Source organism: Nymphaea colorata, chromosome 14 (genome assembly GCF_008831285.2).
Source record: "Nymphaea colorata isolate Beijing-Zhang1983 chromosome 14, ASM883128v2, whole genome shotgun sequence".
Taxonomy (NCBI): Eukaryota; Viridiplantae; Streptophyta; class Magnoliopsida; order Nymphaeales; family Nymphaeaceae; genus Nymphaea; species Nymphaea colorata.
In genome coordinates, this window is record NC_045151.1 from 536,314 (window position 1) to 563,051 (window position 26,738).

At 37.2% G+C, this 26,738-nt stretch overlaps 1 protein-coding gene across 2 annotated transcripts; it reads right to left on the reverse strand.

The window, feature by feature from the left end:
- Window positions 1–2,193: 2,193 nt before the first annotated feature.
- Window positions 2,194–26,001, reverse strand: LOC116267520 (protein transport protein SEC31 homolog B-like). Of its 2 annotated transcripts, none has more exons than XM_031649279.2 (22): window positions 25,380–26,001; window positions 24,848–24,902; window positions 24,635–24,757; window positions 23,832–23,928; window positions 23,701–23,737; window positions 23,501–23,606; window positions 23,354–23,411; window positions 18,932–19,029; window positions 18,687–18,806; window positions 15,650–15,716; window positions 14,050–14,168; window positions 13,689–13,816; window positions 13,042–13,585; window positions 12,163–12,255; window positions 10,733–10,918; window positions 10,442–10,652; window positions 7,600–7,715; window positions 7,258–7,461; window positions 6,273–6,392; window positions 5,865–6,147; window positions 3,918–4,156; window positions 2,194–2,665 (listed from the first exon to the last, which is right to left on the reverse strand). In XM_031649279.2, exons 1-22 carry the CDS (start codon window positions 25,694–25,696, stop codon window positions 2,576–2,578), a joined length of 3,411 nt encoding a protein of 1,136 aa, XP_031505139.1. In that variant the 5' UTR covers window positions 25,697–26,001; the 3' UTR covers window positions 2,194–2,575. The 2 variants fall into 2 exon arrangements, with proteins under 2 accessions (XP_031505139.1, XP_031505140.1); XM_031649280.2 differs by having other exon boundaries at window positions 6,273–6,389; window positions 25,380–26,000.
- Between the last annotated feature and the right edge of the window lie 737 nt (window positions 26,002–26,738).

A 26,738-nucleotide genomic window follows, 5' to 3' on the forward strand; every position in this document is an offset into this window, starting at 1 on the left:
TTTCTCTCAGACCATTCATCTATATTAACACATTTAATAAAAAGAAAGGAAAGATGGATGTATGTTCTTGCTGCCATGTACCGAATACTGTCAAGTGACTAAAAATTCAAAGTATGTCGCTAAAAGTATTATGAGTCATTGCTAAAAACAATACGAATAGTTGTTTTATCATAAATCACTATTAATGCTTATGTGACAGCTGTTTTTCATTGACAGATTTTTTAATTTTTAGCGATCCAGCACTACACCATGACAGTATGAACTCTCTCTCTCTCTTTCTCTCTCTCTCTCTCTTTCTCTCTCATGCAACAGCCTTGTTGGGTGGAAGGTGACAACTTTGCCTTGAAAAGCCTGCTTCTTGACTGAATATATATATATATATATATATACGTATAAGATTATTAATTTTATGTTGAAATAGCGGTTAAAATCTTCTGTATATTTACTTTTTTGTCTTGAAGTTATGGTTCAAATTTCTGCTAATTAAGGACAAAACCAAACGAAATATCATTTGGATATAAAGCGTGATCTAAATCCAAACTCTAGATTCAGGGCATCATAAAGTCTCTAGCTCCTCTTCTAGCTATTTCTGTGTTAGTAAACATATTTCAGGGCCTTAATATTCCTCTTTTACTCCTCCACGGCCGCGTCCTTTCTTTTGTTTCTCCCCATCCAAACTCCATATTTTTTAATTTTAAGGATTGACAACCAACAAGGCTGTTGCATGTAGCATCACCCACCACATCTCTCACTAGTGACAAATATCAGGAGTTGTTTATCCCAAGCTCAACTCGTTTGTAAATGAGTCGAGCTCGAGTGTAAATATGTACTTGAAATATTAAACGAATCGAGTTTGAGTTGTAAGAACTCAACTCCTTTAAACTTGGCTTGTCTCAACTATGTAAACCTGGTTCGTCATAGTTGAATTAGTTAAACTCATCAACAAGTTGACGAGTTAAACGAGTTAGAAAAATAAGACAGGTTAACACAAATGAGTTAAATGAGTGGAGCTCGATCTCGACATTGTATAGTCGAGTCGAGCTCGAGCCTGTTCTATAGAACTCGACTCGAGTTCGAGCTCTAGTTTTTTGTGCCAAGTTGAGCTCAAGCTAGCCCCTATGACTGCATTAATTCAAATCCTTATTCTCATGCCCATTGACCAATTGCAAGTTGGTTCAATCAAATTCTTAAATTCGAAGCTATCTATTCCTTATTACCTAGGCCAAAAGAATGCCAACCTCCACAAAAATGATCAGTGTGTAGGGCCTGACCAGTCATGATAGCTACAGAGAGATACTAGAAGACCATGAGAGCTCAATCTCCTGTGTCACATAAAATGCTTAACCTCGCTGTTGTTGTACCTCCATTGCATGCGATTTTGCCAAATGAAGACTTGCATGAGAAGAGACCTGTCTGATTCCACAGTGTTTCAGTTCAGATTGGTTATTACAGGCCTTTTTCGGTAGTTGTTCTTAGAAAGAGAGGAAAGATGAACAGATTAGAGTAGGATTAGTTATCGAGCGCTACACTTGTTTGTGGCCAAACTCCTTTGCTCATACATGTGATATTTTCTACTTTTAACAATGTTATCCACCGGTGTTTCGTCCTTTTTGGATGGGATCCTCGCTTTGTGCAGATGCTCGCAGTGGTTGCTTAACCAGAATAGATAGATCCAGTATGTCTCGACAATTACCTGTGAAATTTAGTTTTATTATACCGTTGATTTTATTCCCTTACAAGAATTCGATCTTCTTATTTTTACGTGAAATTTTTATGCTTTTGAATTTGAACACTTTGCAATCGCTCGTATAGTGAGATCCGGAAAACGAATCACAAGACCAAACGAACAGCCATAGAAGCCATGGATGGTGGATAGACATGGAGGCCGGAAGGCAAAATAATTAATGATATACGGGAAATTATTTAACAAATTTTCTCAATCATACAATTTATTGGTGGTAAAATGTCCACGAAAAACATGTTTTTAGAAAATAAGCTTTTGAAACATAATGTCTTAAATCAATCTTTTTGTCCAAAAGGTTATTTACATTCTGTTGGCGGCGAATACCTGATATCATCCAGTAGACCGAGATCCAAAGGTATGTTCCCACTTCATGGCAAGTCTAAAATTGGTTTAACATTCCAATTTAGGTAAAGTTATTACGGAACGAAAAATAACATTTGAGAGCAAAATGGGAAGGCTGATAACATGGTATATATAAAATCTAAAATTCACATCTTCAACAAATTTACATCCAAAATTACCAAAAGTAGAACAATGGAATCAATAAAGGACACAAAAATTGCTGGAACCATAAACTGTTTGTTTGTTTGTATAACTCACAACAATGCCCTAGCTTGTACACCCACCAACTGAAAAAAGAAGCATCGAAGGGCACTGTGCTCAATGTTTCATCAAAATGAAACGACTGAAAAATTGGCACTACCATGTGGACAAATTGTTTCCATAGATGAATGATGAAATGAGACTGAGTCCACGATCATAAGGTCCGTTGCAACTCTTTTTTGGCATGGGCAATCACAGAAAAGCCGTCAGATGCTTAAGTTGCTTTCTTCATCTCACATTTTGCTTCATCTTTATCATTCGCTTGAGTGAAGAAAGCCAGAAATTGCACTCATCCCAATCACTCGTCGTCAGAAGGACCTATAAGAAAAACAAAATGAAGCTGTCACTGGAAACTGGCATTCGAGCAACAATTATGCAGTGTAACTGACCAGACCAACCAAAACTTGCGAGAAACAAGGACTAGTTTGAAGAGAGTCTGGCAGAAGATTCAAGCAAACACTATATAGTAAAAAAAGGCTAAAGTACATTGCCGATTGCTCATACAGCAACAATAATCGATGAATGTCAGCAAAAAACAAGGTTGAAGCTGGGTGTGCTCACAGGGAATAGTGGGACCTCCAGGGTTTTACCATCCAATGAGAGGGTAGTAGTGTCCTCTCCCCTAAAGATGCCGAAATAAAGGCTTCTGACAGTGACCAGACTCATCTCTAAAATTTGGTACTTTTCCTAACAGAAAAATCTTTGGAACAAGATTCTGAGAGGAATGAATCAAAATAAAGGCAATCCAAGTCTCTGAGATGCAAGAATCATATTCATTTTTCATAACCAAAAGAAGATCAACTCTCGTGTGAAAAAGCCTCAGGGCTTCAGGCCCACTTTTCTTTGACTGAATGAAATCCGTAGCCGGATTCGGCATTAACCCGGTATCAGAAAAATTGGAATATGAATCAAAATCGGCCAGGTTGCCAACTTGGTGAATTGGTCCCTTCCACAATCAGCTGATTGTGAATCAGACAAAGTTATTATTATTATTGTTAGTTATTACTACCATTATTATAAAACATAAAAAGATAAAAATACTTAAAAGATAATAATAAAGGACACACGTCACCCCTGTATAAGCCACTGAAGCTAAACGAATTGCCACCAATTTGTTTCAAATCAACTATATCCAGGACAATTTTCATAACATCGGCATGAATCTTAAAAAAATAATAACCAAAAGATGGGAATACTAGCAAAATTTTCTTTAACATGAATAATCACAAGATTCACAACGCAATCCTTTTGAAACGAAACAGGAACCTTACTGAAGAACATGTAAGTACCATCACGTTGGGTCACAATTTTATCAGGCCTCCCAGACTAACCTTAAGGCAATTGGTATATGCCTTGCATCTGGACATTCTTATGGACAAATACCATGTAATGTATCTGCTAACAAGGTCAATCGCATTCCAGAACATCATGGTGCACAATTAGAGAATGGTTCTGGAGATGACATAAGCTACAGAATACTATATACCTTTGTGGACCTCAAAGAATGAAATGAAGCAGAATGTGGCAATTAATCATTGTAAACTAGACCAGGTCATACAGCAATACATACCTGAATATGGAGAGCACCAGAGATATCCCCTTTGTCCAAAGCTTGACACAACTGAACAAGCTTGGAGGCAGCATTAGGTGAGATATCTGCAGAGTTCAGTTTAGCAAATAAAGCCCCAATTCTCTTAGAGTTATCATCAATCTCACGTTTTCTTGCTGCAACTGCATTTGGAGCCCCTAGTGCTTTGGATGTATCTTCATAGAGTTTAGTCAGTGCCCCAATGACTGGTCTCAGTTCAGCTGAAACAGGAAGACAAAAAAAGTTATGGTATAATACGGAGTATCTGATGCATTAAATATAATTTGTCAGCTTATGATCATCACTCACACACAATATAGCTTTATGCAATGCTTAGAATAAATAAGTACGAGGTCTGTTTGCTCTATCAGCCATCTTATCAACTTGATTAATGGTACACAAGGTTACTCTACATCACATGGATACAGGGATAAGGTCCCAATACTTGTGTTACTATGCCAACACTGCGATGCAGGCATGGAGTCACATCCTGGCATGTTTTGGATCGGGTTTGGGTCAGACTCAATCCAAAATGCTTAACCCTTTTTAAAAACTTAATACCCATTGAACTTTGCATGCTTCCACAGCCCTTCACCAACCTCAACTAGTAATGGCCAGCAATGTAATGACGGTCATTGGCTGGCAGCAAGGAAAGTCGTGATTTTTTAATTTTTCTTAAGTTCTTTTTTGTCAAAGCTGAAAAGGCATCAATAACTGAAAACCTTCTCAGGGGAGGGACAGAGAGAGAGAGAGAGAGAACAAACAAAAAATCCTCCCATGCAAGGGTTTTGTGTGAGAAAAAACGAGAGAGAGAAGAGCCAACTGAAACCCTCCACCCTTACAGAGAGGAGGGAGGGCTTTCAGAGAGAGTAAAAAGGAGAGAGAACCAGGTGATTGGGAGGGTGCTTCCATCAGGACAAAGAGAGAGGGAGACGGGCCTCCAACATCCCCTTTTAAAACATTGTCATTTTTATTGTTTTAACTTTTGTTAAAATCTCTATTCAAGTCCTATAGAATTTATTCATATTAAGAACACAAGCTTAAGCATTTAAAACTTGCAAATCAATGCAACAAAAGTTACAAAACTATAAATTTCTCAAATATGTCTATACACACACAAATACTCTCCAATAACCCCATACCCGCATTTTGTAAAATTGCTGGGCACTGTGCCCGCACACATCGCCATACCCAGGACCCGAACACATACCACCAGTATCCATGTGACTTAGGTGTTACATGTAAAATTAATTTTCAAAGCCAAATAATAGCACTATCCACCTTTTCCAAAGCACATGCAACACCTTTTGGATCATCAACTAAGTTGATTGGATGTACCATGACCAATGCACATAGTTTTCATATTAACCTAGTATATATATATATATATATATATATATTATGGGCATATGAGACTGGCTTTTCGACCCCCTTTTTCTCCCTTTCCACCCTTCTTTTTTCTCATTTTTCATTTTCACAACGACCCTTCCACACAAGGATTGGCCGATCCTGGGAAGGGAAAGAGCCCTACAAAACCAGTCCCAAAATGGGACTGGTTTTACTTGTTTCACACGCACATATATAAGAGGTGTGTGCGCATGTAATTTTGTTGAAGAAATACATATCAATTCAAATCTCAAGTGCAGTGTCACACAAATATCTAATTCATCAGACCAAGTGACAATAACATGTGATGCAAGCGACAACAATCCCAAAAGACAACAGCGGGTGCATGTGGATGCAAAAAAAAAAGAAAAAAAAGACGATCATAAAATAAAACAGATTAAACTTAACAGCCACAATGTTTACTCTTGTGTCTGAAATGGTCTGTTGTACAAGAAGTCACATCATGATGACGAAGGACATGGTATCCTAAGCGTCCATGAAATGTAATGATTTAAACAGTTGAGCTAGCATACAAAAACTTACCAGATACTTTTGAAGTATCAACTGTCTCCACCGTAGGTGGTGCACCTTGTCCTGATGGTGGGGGAATACCAGATGATTGTGGCTCTGCTACTTGGGCTGGTGTTGATGGCTGGGCAGGTTGCTGAACAAATCCTGGGCTTGTTACTGGCATAAAGCCCTTAGGAGCTGATGCAATTTGACTCGGCATTTTATTTGGCAAGAAAGGAGTTGGTTGAGATGTGTTTGCTACATGAGAAATGGAAGTCGGCATTGCAGGTTGGAATAAGGGAGTAGTAGCATTTCCCTGAAGGAGTAAGGTGTCAGCAACAGGATTACCAGCAAGACAGTGCAGCAAAAATATTCTTGTTAGTAAAAGAAAGAACAATTACTGAATGAAGATTTGGACATCAACAAAACAGAAATACCCACAGGATAAAGATGGGCAGCCAACGAAGATTGTTGATACTGCTCTACATTTTTCAGTGCAGGTGGGGGAGTAGGAGAAAATTGTCTGATCGGGGGTGCTGATGGCATAGCTGGGGTGAACTGCTACATCAAAACAATGAAAACATGGGAGTGAGCAAACAACACCAGCAAGCATAAATAACCAAACAAACTTCTTTCTAGAGAACAAAAATGTAACAAACAACACCAGCAAGCATAAATAACCATAAACCAAAAGATGCATTTCAAATATAGAATCAAATCAATGTGGTAAAATACAAAATAGATGTAGCACTCAACTGAAGATGTCAAATGACAAAAACATATGTAAGGTTTAGGGTTGTCAACAGTTCCAGTGTGGGTGTTGGAGCGGACATCCAACCCAAGCTCACTAAGCTGGGTTTTGTAAAAAGTTAAAACACGTTTAACTGAATCAGACTCAATTTCACTTAATCAGGTTTGAAGATGGAATCAGATTTCAGTAGATATTTGATCAGATCCCCATCATCCACTCTAAAAAGACTAGACCACCATGAATTAAACATGCAAGCTGTAAGCCTGTAAGTAATGACATCTATCCAACAACCACAATAACCACTTTGAATTCTCAATGCTATAAACAGCCATAAAAACTTCACAAAATATGTCCAATTCTCATTCTAAAACAGATAATCAGTCGAATATCAGTTAGTGTCTTCTTCCAGTCAGGAAAAAGTTAGGATTCATTTTCATGCCTTCTATATATGAATACTTGATTGTAAGGGTATAATTAGTTCTGTTTGGTAATGCCCATAGATGACACATCAGATCCCTAGTGAGAATAGAAGGATGCATCTAAAGGACTATAAATGATAATGCAATTCAACAGAGCAAAAGAAAGAAAAGAAAGGAAAAAGCAGACAAAATCAAGATCACTGTCAGAAGAAGACAAAGGACAAATGAAGCCTAAGAATACATTACAGAGACATACCTGTGGAACTTGCTGAACCGGTTGTGGGACAAACATCTGGGAAGGTGTTGCTGCTGTTTGGTATGGCTGGTTCACATAATCTTGGAACTGCTGCCTAGGATCAACTGGCTGATAATTTGCTCCATATGAGGCAGCAAAAGGCTGCTGATAACCTTCTCCATAAGGACTGCCAGGTAAACCACGTGCTTGTTGTTGTGTGTGCTCCTACATGAGAAGAAATAAGGCCAACAAGGTCTGAAAATTAAAGATGTTGGGCAGGAGGCTTAAAGACATTCCCCATACTAAAAAACGCCTGCATATAACTCGAACAAACTTTTGAAATACCAGCAGCAGAAATGCTACCTGATAGTACTGCTGAGAATTATCAATCCTGTTGAAGTCTGATTGCTCAGATCCATATGCCGATGTTTGTTGGGGATGCATGCTATCCAAATGTGAAGCCTTTAATCCCTCCTTTTCTAAAACATCAACAAGCATAATAGAAGACAGAATTTTCATTGAGTATGAAACATGGATCTTGTTGAAGACTATTACAAGATAACTAAACATTAAAAATTTAAAACCATAAAATTTTTTGTCCTCAAGAGATGCATGGAAGATAGACAGATTTAGAACCATAAGATTCATGTGCAATTAATCAGATTGTTATCTAGACAAATTCTTGCAATTAACTAAGCTGGGTCACCAGAAAATAACAATATAATCAAACAAAAAGCATTATAAGAAGACATCAGCATGATGAGCAGTAACTGCAGCTGACTAGACCAACCAGGAATGAGAACAAAGATTTTATTGCATAAAAGGAATTTGACAAGACAAAACTTTCCAGCTTTTATGGAAAATATATGATGAAGAAAATGCTCATCACACAGACACAACAGTAACATAGTATGCACACACACATTTACTTATATTTACATATGGGCTATCAAAGTTGAGTTCCCATAATTACGGAAGTCAAACCTAACAACTTGAATCCAGACAACCAGGGAACTCCCTTTACCACTCTCCTCATGATAGAGAGATACAGAGAGTTTTCAAGGTGTAGCCAACACTGTGCTGTTAAAGATTGACTGTCTGGCAACATCCGGTGCATGGCAGCATTGAACTCTCCTATATATATATATATATATATATATATATATATATATATATATATATATATATATATATATATATATATATATATATATATATATATATATATAGCGAGAGAGAGAGAGAGAGAGAGAGGATCATGACAACAGAAAAATGCTGAGATTTATGAATCTCCAAAGAATTTTCCCTATCTAACACTATGGAAGTTTATTATGGTCCATTTGCTTAGGATAGTCAATTGAAGTTTCAACCATGTTTCTTGATGAAAAGTATGATATTTTTTAGGATAGAAGATCCATGAAAATTAGGTAGTTCATAAATATCTACATATAGATCATAATCAAGCAATCTATGTAACAAAAATCAATCATGCACAAGTGCACATGGCTTATTGCAAAAAGCAGATAGAATTACAGTAGATTGTAGTAGAGGTACATTGTTAGCTTAGTATTTAAAATATCTAGTAAACCGACAGGTCCAAGTAGTCTGTTGAGTCAATTGTCAACCGACTTTTGCTATCAGATCAGTGACTAATCAACTTGGACCCTTTATAAGTCTTTTTATGGTCTCAAACGACTTGTATCCTACTTCCACTTCTGACAAGTTAGGTGGCTGGCATATTCCCATTGGGATAAAGTTGGGGGATCCACATTCCCAAAACTCCTAAAGTAGCTAAAAACTTTAAACAAGAAACAGAAGGATAAAAAAAGGAGAAAGAGGTCACTTTTCTAAAAATATGGAAACCTTAGAAGATTTTTTGCAAAGTAGAGCAAAAGCATCATAATATGCAATTAACCATGATAAGTAAGTGATGTGAATAAAGAAAAATACAAATTGAGTCAATACGAATAAGGCAATGTTACCAAGACTTCAAGAAAGTGTAGGAGTCAATGTCCAACATTGCCAGACACCAGCACTCTTCGATACTTCATTCATTCATTGGACACTTGTTGCCACATATATCACACCCTTAAGTGTCTTATATATTAATTATCCATCAAGTGCACCACAGTAAAATTTGTTTTCTTTGTTTTCATACTTGGAGATTTTGAAGAGTTAAGCCTAGTTAACTAACATCTTGAGATATTGTCAAGATTAGACACAAAGTAAAAAAAGCACTCTCTCTCTCTCTCTCTCTGAGTCTCTCCGCCCCCCCCTCTCTCTCTCTCTCTCTCTCTCTCTTGCCCCCTCTCACTCTCTCCACTCATTTGTGTGTTGCTACAGTAGTTCTGTAGTTTCTAAATACAATCTAGTAGAAATTTTTCCTCTTTTCTCTTCTCCTTTTTCTTCTTTGTATATCCAACGATTCCAACCTGACACATGTAAACTATAGGGATTTATGGAATCAACTTTTGAATTGCTAGAACCTAATATGCATCAAGGTCTTTGTAATTCAGAAGTTAGTGCCTTAAAATGCATCAAATTTGTAGTTTGAAAAACATGTTCCTGGTCAAAAACCATGAGTTGACTTAATAGGTTTTGGATCACGCGGAACACATCCACACCAAATGAATTGGGTCAAACAACTTGGATGTGAAATACTAACCAGATAGCAAACTTCAAATGGCTCCAAACTTCCAATATACATGTCTACATACAGGCATATGCACACAAAAAGTTTGAGAGGATGACAATGAACCCTACAGATGACACGCACATGCAAAGACACAGATACACAAAAAGCTGAATTATAATAAACATCATAGATTGCACCGAAACAAATAAATACATTAAATTTGCATAGGTTCTTGCAAAATGAACAACTGCCATTGTATAGGCTGTACAACTGCAATGCACTAACTACAGTGAGCGAGCATAAATAAAAAAAATTTTTTAACAAAATTCCATTTCATGAACATTCAGATTTAAGAGGGTCTCAAGCCTAAGCACAACCTTGCACATTGACCAATGAAATAGTGAAGACCATAAAGACACCAGACTTACGACATCCATAAGAATTATCAAGATGATGATAACAGGGAACATCTGACACCAACAAAATAAATCTGAATAGCATTTGCAATCACATGGAGGTGCACTTAATGTAAAATGGTGGATATAAGCCAGAAACCAGATATGTTATCACCTTCTGCAGAGAAAGCAATACGATCTCGGAGAATTTCCAGCTCATGGGAGGAATTGCCAGTTCCCAACAGTTTTAGATACTCCATTGCTGTAGTTAGAAGTCCTTGACTAGCAAGAAGTTCAGCATAGTTCTCCAACAGCTTTGACAAGGAGGAACTGAATTGCTTATGTTCAGTTGCCAAAGCAAGGACAATTGTCTTTTCCATCAGATCCTATACACAGTACATGAAATTAGTGACACATAGCCTGAACTACATTCTCATGACTTAAACTTTTAGCAATAAGGTATCACCTGAAGACGATCGACATAGCTCCTTCCATCATGATCACATCTTATACTTCTTGACCAAATGTCCACTGTTTTATCAATATTTCCAGCACAAATATAGCACAATGTAGCAGGTAATGTGTTTCCTGCTATCATTAGTCTCGAAGCAAGGTTGTCACACAGAGTAGTCCACTCATCTCCTTGTGCATACTGAACAAGATAAGTTTCAAAAGAATATAAAAATATAGTTTTTTTGGCTTCCAAGATGGTCTGCAAGATAAGCCTAAAACATGCAAATGGACCACAAAGCTCAACTAATGAACATAAATAAACGCATAAGACTAGTCAATACAAGAGACGAAAATGTGGGTTAATAGTATGAAGCAACATATTGTCCATATTTTTACAGTTTTCCGTGCTTAAACAAGCATTAAAAAACATCTATATTCTAATTGTTTATGCCTTGTTTTCTAATGCAACATGGACATGGGGAGAAGGTCCCCGTACTTGCATCAGTACACCAAAACTTAGTTGCGGATACTGTAACACACAGCACTACATATTGGATCAGGTATTGGACAGACCCAATCCAAAACCTAAAACATTTTAGGTGTTCGGCCAATGCGCATCTAGAGTGTTTGATGCCAAAATTCCCCTGACGCCTGCATTAAGTATTCCATCCAGTTGACCATCGAAGATGTGGAGAACAGAGATGGTAGGTGTCTGGCAATGGGCACTAATGGATGCCGGCAGAGAGGTAGGTTTTTTCTCTCTAGGTTTTACAAATTTGGTTTTTTATTCAACTTTTTTCCCATTCAATTTCAGTCAACTGGCAATGGGAGGTGATGGACATCTATTTCCGGTTCCTGCTTTTGTTTGGAACCTGAATTTACTGTTTCTTATTATCTCAGCTGTTTTTTTACTGGCATTACCTGTTGTAGCCCAAAGGTCATGTCCTCCCTATTGTTTTTCTCCCCTTTATACTGTTGTTATTTCCTCTTAATGTGCTGCTTTTGAAACAGCAAGTTATTCATACATTCTGAATGTGCTACACTGCTGCTTTTGGTTTGAATGTGCTGCACTGTGATGAATATTCATGCAGAAAATATCCATGCTTTGTGATTTTATGATTAATGTGGTTTGAGTATTAGCGTTCTTGTTTTTGTATGTTACTCATGCAGGTTGCTGTTATTGTTCTGAATTTTAGAAACATTTTGTGTGTAAGATTCATAAGTTGTATGTTTGTAAGTAAGTGCAGAAGTTGTATTTAAGTTCTAACTGCTTCCATTTGCCAGACAGAATAAAAAAATATCTAGTAGAAGGTCACAACACCTTAATATGCTAACAGACTAGATATTGTTTCAAAAAATTAAGTAAAAATTTCTAACTAGAGGATCATGTAATTTGATTTGATTATTCAACCCCATGAGAATCGGAAAGACAAAATGGCATACCGTACAAAGAAGGGCAAGTGTTTCCCTCCAGGAACTCAGAGGCCTGGTGTTGACAAGGTTCACGAGATCATTTCCCACTAAAGCAGATATAACCTGCACAGAAAGATACTCTGATGAAGTTACTGATCTGAAGATCCACCACTTCTCAAAGTAGAGAATCTAGTGATACTAAGACACATGATGCATAAACATTAAACATGGTGAAACTGACAAGGAGATACCCCTGCAACCTCAAACCTAATGCTTACATGGTAGGGCCTATACTGCTTTGTAGATTTAATGGATACCACAGGGAGATGGCACCCATAAAAATCAGAAAGTAACTGCCAGCAAGCAGTCCACTCCAATAACCTATATGCCAACTCCTTCGGGTCTGAGTAAAAGAAGTATGTGAAAGATTTATAAAATACTGTCACTATGACATGTTCTGGAGTGATGGGAAAACGAAAGCTAAGGTATGCAAGTTATGATAGTTGAGTATTTGTGCTCAGGAAAAGAGGTGATGAGAATGTCTGCATTATAAGACAGTCAATTACACTTTATTTTTCTCTCTCTTTTCGCATCATTGACCTTTTTAATAACTACGAAAGAAAAATGTGCAACTATGTGCTCAGAACGGAAAAACAAAGGACTGCAATGCAAACATCATAAAGTTTTCTTCACTGAGAAGGTGTAAGATCAAAATTCAAGCTCCTAGTAAGATTAAATAATGCAGAAATCACTTCACCGCATGTGAAATTCACATAAACATCGTACTTGAAAATAAAGCAATAAACACATAAATTTTCATAAAAATACTGCAATATCCATCTCTGATCAAAGACAATCCACTTTAATTTGCTGCTGTGTTAAAAAAAAAGTTAACGAGATAGATGAGACCTTTAGATAAGAGGAATGACTTCTTTTCAGGTATTGATCCCGAGTGCTCTCCCACATACCACCCCAATGAGCAATAACTAGGGCATCTGCCATTCTGTTTGCAGAGAGGCAATGAGAGATAGCACCCTTATAGTCACCAACGATTAAAGCATGCTGAATAACTTCATCAATGGATGATCCTGGGCTTCCACCCAATCCTTCTGATTCCTGATGCACTTCTTCACCATTAGGAATAGCTGCATTTTCAACAACCACATCTTCCGAGAGAGAAGCTGGCGCTGCTTTTGGGCTTTCAAGATTGTTAAAGAAGTCTTCTCCATTGTCTGTTTCTTGTATCCCCAGGAAAGAAGCATCCGCCCCTAATTTATCAGTTATTTTTTCATCTAAAGAAAGAGAGTTCTCCATTTCCTGGCTAAGATCATCATTCACATTCATGTTTTCAGCAGCAGGAAAACCCAGATACGTGCGTAGCTCTGTCCTGGCTGCACCTTCAATGTCAAACATCACCTTAAGGAAGCCCCATGTTTCCCTCTCATCTTCTGACCTGCTCAGAGCAACATATGAACAAACATATGAACTTTGTCCACCTCAGACAAAGGACAACAACCAATTAAGATCTAAAGCAACATTTGCAGCTTAAGACATACTGGGTCTCTTGAGACTTAATCTGGCAAAGGTTCCTCACTGCAGCCTTATCCCCATTTCTAATCGCCGCTTCAAATTCAGTTGAGCGGTCCACTAAACTAGTTTCTGTCACCAAATTATGTACATAAACCTGCACAAGAATTGAACATATGAAGCAACAAGCAAAATTGCAAATGCAACATAAAATTAACAAGGGAGGCAGTTCAAGGTAGAGAAGCAACATTAATCACTTGGGCTATGATAGAACTCTTCTAATGCATAAATTACAAATTACTAATCACACTCAGATAGAGAACCTGTCATAGTGCCATAATGATCATGATAATGAGGAAAGCAAGCTGAAAAACAAATAACTCATTTCACCTCTGAATTTCCAGGAGCACCTGCTGGTCCAGAACTAGGACGGAATGAAGCAAGCTTTCCACCAAAGCCAAAACCAACCCCAACTGGACGTTTCAACCACTTGGGAGCTCTCAAATGAACTAAAAAACAGGAACATAAATTATCAGTTTAACTGCTCCCATAACTTAATTTTCTAAATAATATCTGGAAGGGGCACTGACACGCCGCTTTGAAGCTCTAAAATGAAGAAAGAAACAGGAACATATAGTTTTGCTGCTCTCGCAACTTAATTTCCTAAATAATACCTGGAAAGGACAAGAAACTTATACACTACATGAAATATCAACAGAATCCTAAAATACAGAACCGATTCATCATTAAGATTAGACACAACAATTCTTAAACTAAAAAAATATCCAACCTAAGTAGCATGAGACATCATAGCTCATTTACATGGGAAACTCTGTGTCTACATGAAAAATGACCCACATGGGTACTGAAAGTGCCAGCATCACATAGACACGGCCCACCTGTCAGACATGGTCAACATTGTTTGTATATGGAACCGTTGCCATTTGACAAGACAGACACGGTCAACATTGGATTTATGTGTGCATGTTTGTGCACATTTTTGTGACCATGTGCAATGCTACCAAACTCAAACCCAAAAACACAAGTTTGGTAGCAAATGCAATCTTAAACATCCAGAATTCACTGGAGGAGTCCAAATTCATTAAAAAACAAAAAGAAGAGAGGAATGTTTTACGAACCTTATTGACCTCTGGAAGACTTTTCAGTTTATAAGCTTTTCTTGTTTTATAAAACTTGTAAGCATTAGTCATTCAGCTTCATTAAATTTGGCATTTAGAACTTTCAATTATGTATATTATCATGTCATAAAATGTTTAATGTGTTTGTAATTTTGTATCATGCAATTTTATTGTTTTATGGTTACAACTTACAACTATTATAGTTACACGTTTTCCATTGAGAAATATTTCAGTTTTGTTGCTAATTAAAACAATCAGTATTGCATTAATGCATTTCACTAGTTCCCTATGCGCCTAAGCCTACCTATGCTACATATAAAAGATACATACATACATACATACATATACATGAGTGTGTGTGAGAGAGAGATTTAATGTAGCTGTTCTGTATTTATTTAAATTATTCCAAATAATTTTAACAATCTGTGACTATATGTAACTAGATATTAACTATATATAATAACATTCAGTATTGCATTTCATTTGTTTGTACAACATTTTTTACCACTTAAAGCACGTGTAAGCCCTAGGTGCTACTCATTGCCTAGGCTCCACCCTATGCTTTTAACAACGTAGGTAGGAAAAGGAGTAATATTACAATGCTAAACAGAAACTTCCGTCTGCATGAAATAAACAACCTAAATGTTAAAACTTAAAACTGAGTTTGTTGACATTAGGCTAATCATTTCTCAGCCCCAATACTACCCAAACACAAAAATAATTCGAGATGCAAGGAAGGTCAAATGCATGCAAGTGCTTGCATGTCTCCAAACAAACATGCAGACATATATAACATAAAACTCACACACATAAATGTGCACACTCCTCCAACTTTTTACTAAAAAAGGTACCTGATGCCCCTGATGTTGATAATGCACCACCAAAATCATTTTCCACAGATGATAAACGGCTGCAAGCCTGTATTATTTTAATAAGTTAGAAGAGATACATAGTACTTAAAAACTTTCTGACAGATACATAAATCATTGAAGAAATAAATGACACAATTAGAAATGTACTGAGTTAATATGTAGGACAATTCAACTATGTTTTAAGAATTTTTAAAAATAAAGCACCCATGAACGATACTGTTGTTATGAACTATTGAGGCAAACTATAAAATTCATAATAACATGAAGACATCTGCATTCATGCACAAATCTCTAGATTAATCAGTCACACTTCCAATTTCTGGATGTTTACCATGCCTCCACTTCCATGAATTTCTGATACACTGTAACATACAGCTTCTTGGCATCAGAAACAATTTATGAATTACAGTTTTAGCCCTAAAAGTTACTGAACTCTACTGTGTTTCTGTGTGTATATTGCTAAGACACTACATCAGAATTTGAAGCTAATAATACATATAAAAAGTATACAACCTAATATTGCTCGTGTCTCAAACTAGACGGAAGATGGATTCGCATTCAAACTAGGAGTCCAAAATAGTCCAAGAACCAGACAGACCAGGGTATTGTGGTCATTTGGTCAGCGGCAAACTTGTAATTTTCAGTCATGACCAGTGGTAGATTAGTGATTGGCTAGTCGAGATTAAATTATAACAATCGTGATTAAGCTTAGCTAATGACAATTTAAGAGCTTAAACAATAATTAATGACATATAGAGCTCTTAAGCTATGATTAGAAACTAAGCCAAACTGAAACTGAAACTGAAACTGAAACTAATCATTTAAATCTGATTAAGTGAACAAACCTCCTCAAAATATATTATCACTTTTCTAAACCTCCTCAAGATAGATTATATAAAGTATGATATAGTAAATAATATAAAAATAATAAACTTTGGCTATAAATAGGGGTTGCCACCCCCATTGGAATGCAACGAGAGGGAGAAGAGGAAGAGAGAGAAGAGAAAGAGATGAGCGGAAAAAGAGGGAGGAGAGAAGAAGAGAAAGAGGGAGGAGAGAAGAAGAGAAAGAGGGAGGAGAGGAGAAAAAGAGAGAAGAGGAGAAAGAGAGAAGAGGAAAAAAAGAGAGAAGAGGGAGAGGAGGAGAAAGAGAGAGCAGCGAGAGAAAGTGTCAGTCAGCAACGAAACTTTGCTGAATCCTTCCTCTCACACATTGTAATCACCTGGAGCAGGGACTTTGCTAAAATATCAGCTATATGAAAGTTATTATAATTTTTTCGGTGATATGTAAAATCTTAGATTTTTAATTGTAGAGATTTTAACTACTTCTTTTAAGCTGCACTCTGTAGCTATTCTTCACGATTCCGACAGATCGGAATCGTGAAAAACAGATCAGGCTGATCAGTAGACGAGATGCTGCTGAGTTTTAAAACTTTTAAAATTATATTTCAAACTTAATTTTTCTCTAATTTTTTATTTTTCCTTTTTCATATTTTCCTTCCAATAAAATTCTATATTTTCCTCCCATTTTTCATTAATTTTGCGATTTTCTGTAGAATATAAGACTATTAATGTTTTTTTTTCATTTGATCATTTTTGAGAATATAAAATTTGCGTACCCGCGTACCCATAATTTTCAAAATTGTCGTATCCGAACCCGTACCGCCGTACCCGCACCCATGTGACATAGACTTTATGTAATGTTTGCTCATGGCCTGAGTTATCATTTTGATGTGGGAGACGACCTAGGGCCGGTTTTATATTTCTGGGTCGATGGTATAAGGGAAAGTCCGAGAGCGGCCCAGTATACTGGAAATGAAAAGCCTGAGATCGGCACATGTTGTGACTATAAAGAGTCGAACCCAACTGCAAAACATAAAAAGGGCCAGGTGGCGTAGGGATCCAGGGACCCGTGAGCAGAACCTTCCCTGAATGCTGGGATTGAAAAAGTGCTCCTTCCCTGAGCTACTTAGAAGAGTATCCCCATCTTAAGGTAGCGAAAGTGGGACACAATTACTGCAGTAATACAATTGACCTCAACGAATGTGGAGTCATGGCAGTGGTTACCCCAAACTGTACCAATATTCCAGTGACTCAGTGCTTGGGCCACCCTAAATACGCCAACGAAATAGGTGGCGTCATTTAATCTTACTCAAGCGGTGTGTGTATGTATTATTGAAAATCATGCTATTATTACTAATGTGATCACTGATCATACTACGACTCAAATTGAATTTGCTTCGCTGGAATGTCGAAGAAATCGACAAACCAAACTTAGTGATCATTTGAACTACGATTCAAGTATTATCACCAGTGTTAGAGTGAGCTTGCCTACAGTGATGATACTCACTCATTATTATTTTAACAATCAATACAATACATAAATTTTACACTCAAATGATAGGAGATCTTGTGATGATTTTCATAGTACTCAGTAAATGTGTTGATGCTATGACTATCTGCCTTCATTAGGTTCTCACTATGTCATGGATGAAGCTCGTTGATCGAGCAACTGAAGAGATGGGGGATTTCTAGAAAGCAATGAGACAATATCACATACATTTCTCCTATGTACTTTTATTTGTACAAATGTGTACAGCTTTATGGTGTTTGAGACTAAGACTTCAGAGTCGTGGCTCTCCAACATATATATAAACTATAAAGTAATGTTTTTTTATTAATAGGTGTTTTTCATTAGCAACATTAACTGCTAGGACAGATCGTGCCATGTGCTAATTACGCAAGCAAGTTATTTATACACAATAGACAAATCGGGCCTACGCCAACTACGTAGAGTGTGATTGTTCTGCTTCCGCCACAAAAAAAGAAAATACTCTATATCTAATTCCCTTTTGTGTTCAGTTGTGTATGACATTGGAGCGTTACATACACATTCTCATAAGAAATTTGCCATGTTTGGACACTTACCATATCCATGGCGCTTTACAAATCTAGTAAGTTCAAACTCCAAAGGCAGCACCTGGAAGAACTAACAAGACAAACATAGATTGCTTTACCTCAATATTGTAAATACCAATTTTCCCATCAAATGAAGATGCTGATATGACTCCAGGAATCTTTGGGTACCAGTGAATATCAAAGTTCCAGTTCGTGCTTGCAGGCAGTTCACAAACTATCTGCACATGGGACAAATATTTTTCAGTTTTCAGAAAGAGAAAATGGAGAAATATGAGAAGTCAGACACAACTGTATTTTTTCTGACTCCCTGTTCTCATATAATGAATCTAAATTATGAAATAACCTCTCCAGTAACTGTGTCCCAGCACAATGTTCGATTATCTTTTGCACATGTAAGTAAAAAGGCACTATCCTTAGGACACCATGACATTGCAATGACACCTGCAGAAACACACAATCAACCAACTTAAGATAAAAAGGAAAAATAAATTGATAAAGATGACTAATTCATACCAAATAACGGATAAAGAACAAATATATTTGTTTACCATAGGCATGCTAAAAAGATAAACAAATATATTTGTTTACCATAGGCATGCTAAAAAGATAAAAAAAAAATGCACTCAAATATATTATGTGCTTGGAAAAACAAACATAAAGGAATATGCAAAAATGCAGGTGAACAAAAAAGGAAATGAAGGAATGTGAAAGCAAAGACATAGAAATGTAAAGACAATCTCCATCTTGATAGTGTTCTACATGATATACAGAAAAAAATAACAGATATTCAATATCCTATTGTTTAAAAGGCAAAAGAAGAAACATAAGAACTAAAGATAGGTTTATCCCACATGGATGTAGATATAGGTGCACCTACCTGCTGCTTGCAGACATAGGTTCACACTTCAAAGCTACATATATATATATATATATATAAGTCATAATCAGACATTGCATATACCTGCTTAGGCCTATACAACCAAAGTATTAATAACTAAGTCACTATAAATGCACACAGACACACACACACTCTCTCTCTCTCTCTCTTTCTCTCTCTCTCTCTCTCTCTCTCTCACACACACACACATATATATGCTGGTAAAATTGGACCAAGACCAAATCGGAGCAAAAAATAAACATGGAGTTCCTACACTTGGAGCTGTCTTCATCATTGGCATACCCATGGCCACCTCCTGTCTTGCAAACAATAGTTAAACACCCTTGTAAGAGCAGCTTTGAGACATATGACAGGCTAATGTGAAGTTTAACCTAACTTTCTTGCTGCCAGATGGCGCCTCCATAATCCCAACCAAAGATGCTAAATAAGTCAAGTCACCTTCTAAAAGCATTGAATCTCGAGCAACCAAGTGAAAAACTTTTCCCCTAATAAAGCTTCTTTTGAAAAAAGTAACAACCATCGAACACTAAAATGCTCGTTTCAGAAAAAGAGCCACCAAAGTGTCAAAGGAGGATCATCAACTTTGTCATATCAAATAGGAAACTACAATCCCATAGTAGTTGTTTAGGTTTCAGAAAATTGAACTTTCAAGGGCCCATTCACCTAGATGGTCAGACAAAAGCAACTGTGACTCAAAACCCTAACCTTCACCTTTTTATACCTTCATGTAAGTGTCAAAAATTAGTACTAGATGCCACCTCTTCAACATTTCAATAACCAAGAGGACATTATACACTATAATTAAAGTACAAACCAATATAGGAGTATGTTGCACTAATACAAGAAAGTGTCATGCCTTCATCATGTCCAACTCTCACGTGACCCCAACTTGCTCCAGCTCTCTTTATAGGTCCACTCTTGTTGCCTTACCATTACCCTTTGACAACTGTATTATTAATAATGCAGCTTGCTTACCTATTGACTGCCTCCATATTCCATAACCAATGCCTCTACGTGTCGGGTATTACAGATTGTATCACAGTGTTAGGCACAACAATAACAGCTCTTAGGCATTTTGCTCAAGTTGTTTAGTGTAAGATCCAACTTGATGGGAGCTCTAGGCAACCTTTCAAAAGAAAGAAAGGGAGATTTAGTAACCAGTCAAAAAAATGGAGCAAGTGAGGTTACCAAATGAACAGTTAAGACTTAAGACATTTCTCAAGTGAGGGTGGCAGTCCAAAGAATAAAGATAGAGAAAATGAGACAGTCATGGGGCATTCCATTGCACTGCATCTTCCAGTACAAGTCTATCCTTTCATAGTTACAGTTTTGTTTGAGTATGGTCTAAAGAGTTGGGGCTCGGACTCTTAACTCAAAGTCTAGCACCTTTTCATAAAAGGTGTTTTTCTCTCATATCAAACAAAATTGAGTGAGCGCTGGAACACTTGAAAAAATATTTCATATCCAAAGGGAATCCTTAGAGAACAAACATTGGTGGATGACTGACTTGTGGACATGGCTTCTCTTGATGAATAGAGATGGACATGGGGCAAGTCAATAGTGCATACCACAGGCTTTATTGCCAGGTTTTAGGGGCAAACACCAACACTGACCCCTAAAACTCCCAGATAATGAATTAGAGGAGACACCATATCATTAAAACAAATGGCACTCAATGATCTGTATCATTCATACCACAGACACTCATTTTTTTATTGATTGATATTTCATGGTGTCCTTTAGCAGATGTTCTCAAGACAATTGGTTGATAGGAACAACCCTATACATATCATACCCTATGCCATAATACTTTCTGTATCATAATGAATTTACCTTCAAGGAGCAGTGGTAACGTGTAGGGTGTATCATATGGTACACCTCCATAATATAGCATAATACAAAACAAAGTAACAAAAACCTGCAAAGATTTTATTTTTTCTCCTAAGTTCCTAACTCAAGCTCTTCAGGCCTATGTCATATAGGGTCGGAGTGCAGATGCGAGTGCGGCATTTCCCCCAAAATGGGTATGGGTCCGATGAGGATATACATATATATTTATATATATATTTGTATAAATAGATGAATTCACTCTGATACCAAATATAATGTCCCAACCCACTCCCACACTGGGCTCTGGCTCCTAGTTTGACGGATCCCAACCCCCTCCTAGCAGTTTCAGTTCCAACTCTAAAAAGGCTAGAAACTAACAATCGATCACTTAACAGCTCCCTTTGTATGTCCTTAAAGATATCTCACAATTTTCAATATGGGACTAAACTTTTGATGGGGTGCTACAACGTGCATCTGCCACTACATTAGCAATTCTCAAATGGTACTTTATCTTGAAGTTATAATCCTTTAGTCTAGATACTAGAGCCATCTCCTCTATCTTACATTCAATTCCTTTCGAGATAATAAATACTTAAGAAACTTATGATCAGAAAATATCTCAACTTCCACACCATAAAGGTAATACCTTTTTTAGGGCAAGCACCACAACTTTCAACTTCATTTCGTGAGTGAGACAGTTTTTCTCATATGGTTTTAGTTGTCTAGAGGCATATGCTATATTTTGTCTCCCTACATATGCGCTGCTCCATAACTTATTCCTAATGCATTAGTGTACATAACAAACCCCTTTTGCCCTGTCGGCAAAAAACTAGCAACAAAATTGTTTGCAAGTAATAAAAATAGTAATTTAACAAACTATGATGTTATCAATGGTTCAATGGAAAAGAAAGGAATTTGTTTTGCACCCACACTACAGCCAAACCACAACAGGCATGACACAGGTGTGGCAACCTTTTTTTGAAGAGTTCATGTTACTTAGCTTCAGATTCAACTTTACACACACTCAAGAGTTGAATGTGGAGCTTTTAGACCTTCAATTAAGAAAACATCAACTTGGGGTCAATTGATGCAAGAAGAGCTTCCCGACATATTGTATACATGAATCCATTTCTACCTATAGACTACTTTCCCTTTCATCCATTTATCAATTTTTTAAGAAGCAACAGAAAGTGGTTTTGCCTTTGCAAGTTTTTACATAAGTTGGTGAACGGAAGGAGAGCATAATTGCATTGACCCGACTTACAAGTCGAGTAATTTGGTTAACTTAGACAGAAGCCAAAGGGTAAGAGTCAAATGAAATTTTGCACAAAAAAATTACATAGGTTTGTAAGTATAAATTTTCACAAAGAGAAGAGAAAAAATATGCTTGAGAACTGATCAAACACCAAGCTATGCTGTCAAAACAACTAAAACAAATGACGAAATTGATTTTGTAATTAATACAATGCATTATGCACCATGGTTGACAAACCGGACAAATCAACTCGGATTGCCAAGGGACTCGGTCACAAGTAATATACGTAAATGCAATCGAATTTTAGAGGACTCAATTCTAGATCGTCTGAATCAGTTGAATCAGCTCAGTACCACCTGATTCTATATTGCTGCATTCAGCACATATATTTTAACTATTACTCAATATCACTAGGAAATAAATGATGGTTATTTATTAAAAATAAACTAATCTAGAGAATAACGTTTACTAGTCATTATTATTTTGTATTTGTGTTCATCAACTATAACTATGTAATTATTTGATTGTACATACTTGATATTTGTTATTTTCTAAATGTGTTAAACACTTCCATTTCATTATCATTTTGTAGTAAAAATACTAGAAAAATACAATATAAAAATTTATGGCTGCTAAATCAACTCGTTAACCCATAATTCAGTAGCCAGCCAGTCTGAGTCATATCCACTGATTTGCTAACTATGTAGTCACAAGACATGGTTGCAGCACAAGGCACTAGAGAACTTGTAATAGTTTAGGGAAAGAAAAGAGAGGAAGAAAACCTTTAGAGTGCCCCACAAATTCCTTCATTGGTGATATTGTGTTTCTCATGTCCCAAACCTGAAAGGAGTTTCACAAGAAGCAAACCTTAAATGTTACAAAACTAGGAAAAAAAATATTAACAAGTTAGATATATGAAGGCATTTCACCCTCAAGGATGGAGATCTATCATCATCAGAAGCAACAATCAGCTGAGTAGCGATATCAGGATTCCACTGCAAAACAGAACATCGCCTTCTAATTGAATCTGAAAAGCTGTTTCACATGTTTGGGGATACATTAGAATTTAAAAAACCACAGCTCATATGTAGAAAATAGCCACCTAATCTCATATGTCAGAACAGCTTACCTTATCACTGGCTTCTGTCTCTTCAGATCCCAAACAACTATACAATTGTAAAGAAGATAAAGGTGCATGAGTTGGCCTACAAAGTCGGGACGTCTAACCACATAATGTTATAACCTTAAATATTTGTTTACCAGTAGTTCCATTATATGAAGTGGAAGCCAATATGTGTTGCACTTTATGGTTCCATGACAGAAATGAAATTTCACCTTGTGCACCAGATCCAACACCCTAGACAAATAATAGGAATCACATTGTCAAATTTTTTGAACAAATATCCACTCCTATCAAGTTCTCTGTCAATGTACATAAATAATCAGAAGTGCCAAGACATTGTGAAAGACATAGGGACAAGTATCAAATTCAATGAGTGGGAGCAATATAAAATCCAAATACCATTCTCTACAACCAAGGCACAAAAGAAATTCTGATGTTCACATCCAGAAGTTCCAACATGCTCAGACCATCAATTGTCATGGCCATGACAACCCTCAAAGGAAACATTCACCAAACACTCCATTAAAGCTAACCATACGCATGCACAGAGACACACATATTTGCATATAACTCAAGATTCTTTAAAATTTCTCAGCACCTGCAACAACGTAATGTGGTAACATAAATAGGCGTTTGAATTATCACCACTGGTGAAGATTTAACTTGCTTGTATCACTTGACAGCGCAGCAGATGGGTTGCCCAAATGAAGGAACTGAGAAGAATAAACATGACAAACACTCCCACTGCTTTCAAATTCAAACACCAAAATAGGACTTGCAATCATACAAATAGGAAAGGAAAGTCAACTTACATTCTTTTGGCATGAAAAACTAAAGGAGATGACAATTAAGGTATTACAACTTACCAGACATTCAAACTACAAGGGCAGGAAATATATGAAGCAGTCATTTTAATCAGAAAAAAAAGGGAGAATCATACCTTAAGAGAAGGAAAGTGTGAAGGCTCTGCGGGATTTGAAACATCCCAAATGCAAAGTTCTCCATCCTCCGCACCAGAAGCAAGAAGGTTGGGTGAGCTCACATTGAATTCCAAGCCACGTACCTGCAATACAAGCAACATGACCTCGGCTCCATGTTTGCCTATTGAAAAATCATCGTTCGCACGTTAAATTGTTTCAAAGTTAAAACTCACTGGTCCCGTGTGCTTCTGGAGGCGTGCAACCAGAGAGCCTTCAGAATCCGTTGAACTGTAGAACAGATCAAGACAATAATAAAATGACAGTTCGTGGATAAGCGAGAAGCTAAATCCCCAATAATTGCAAACCAACACCAAATCCAACCACACCCCCCCCCAACGCACCCACCCACACAACACCCAAAAAAAAAAAGTGAAGCTCAACACAAGAGTTGGATATCAACACGGAGTGTCTCATCCTAATAGAAACTGAAGCACAATCAGAAGTTGGGAACTACCCTACTAGCAAGGAAAGCCTATTATTAGAGAGGTCAAACTTGCCAAGAATAATACATGACATGAGTGCCAAACCTAATTAATTCCATCAGCCTAAATGAGAAAGAAACTATACCACAGAATGATGAAGAATCGGGCACCACCATAGTTAGAGTCTCAAATGCCAAAAACCAATAAATGATAAGTTCAAATCCATGGCTGCCGTGTAAAAAATGAAATGAATGAACTATAAAATTCCAGGATAAATAATAACCCTATTAATTTTTGTGGGTTCCAGACGTTGATGCTCCCGTCGACAAGCCCTCCTGCGATCAACCCCAGAGAGTACTCTTCGCTGCCGGATCCAGGCTTCCCCCACGACAATCGATTGAAGCGCTCGCTGCTGGGGCACTCCCCGACCACAGGAAGCTCCCACTCATCCGAATTGAAGTCCAAATTGAAAATCTCCAAGCTAGCCGACGAGCTAAACGACAGATCAACAGCTCCCGCCATCGTCCCCGCTGCCAGGTGAGACGAAACCGGCGAGAACGCCGCCGATGCCGATCGCGAGGCGCCTTTGATGCACGCCATGGGCACCGATCAGGAGGACCCCAATTCCGAACAATATTCCGCCCTATCTACCCCTCGCTTAACCCCAATTTAGAACACGTAGAGTCCAGATCTGAGGCCACTCTCAATCTTCCGAAGCTAAATTCTTCCAGAAATGGAACCTTATAACTCTAAAGATCTCGATCTCCAGATGACCGAGACCGCAAAGAAGTAAAATTTAAGGAAGAAGGGAACGGTGGATTCGCTCTACTGCTGCTGCTGCTCGGCCTTCTTCTTCCTCTTCCTTCCCTTCGTCGTCTCTCTTTCATTTCTCCCTGAAAGGGTTTACTCTTACGTGCCCATAATCGTTATGTGTGGGAATGGGACCAACAGGTTCGAACTTTGGATCCAGATCCATTTAACATTTTCTCTTGCATCTACTTTGTGGATCCCGTTGTATCAGACCACTGCACAAGAATGTCTCTGTCACTTCATATTTATATTTACATGCTTGAATCATGTTGATGAAAGTTTTTAGTTAGATTCTCATAAGTATTATACCTCTTAAAAAGTAACCCTAAACCTTGAAAAGGCGTTTAGATTTGGATCTTATGATCGGATGGTTTTCGAGATTGACTTTTAGATGGGGATCACAAATGCGTAGTTTCGGATCTCAAATGCTTTGGGTTTTAGGATCTGGATTCGGATCTTACATGCTCGCTTTTTTTGGATATTTTCAATATGATAATATTTTGAATTCACCGCAGCAATATTTCACTCAGACAATGTCATAAAAAATTTAATTTTCCATATTCGTTTGGCATAAACTGGTACAAGTCTGGCTCGAGCATCATAGTTCAATAAATATTTGGGATTTTCGTAAGGGTGTCGATTCAGTTGAACTTATTTGTATAGAAGATAATTGAATAATAAAACACTTCTTTTGAGATATTAAAAAATGATACCTGACACGGCTGTAAAACGGATCTGATTCGCTTTAACGGACCAATTTTCATGGACGCCGATTTAATTTTAGACCCAAGCAATTTTTCATTTCAATATTGTTCAAAACACAGGTAAAATG

Bases quoted from the DNA above. Each gene is read 5' to 3' on its own strand.
- LOC116267520 (XM_031649279.2), bottom strand. From the start codon at position 25,696: ATGGCGTGCATCAAAGGCGCCTCGCGATCGGCATCGGCGGCGTTCTCG. The intron at 13,586-13,688 runs GTATGTCTTAAG...TGCTCTGAGCAG, and splicing joins ATTAAGTCTCAAGAGACCCA to GTCAGAAGATGAGAGGGAAA. The intron at 2,666-3,917 runs GTATGTATTGCT...TTTTTCTTATAG, and splicing joins CTGGTGCTCTCCATATTCAG to GTCCTTCTGACGACGAGTGA.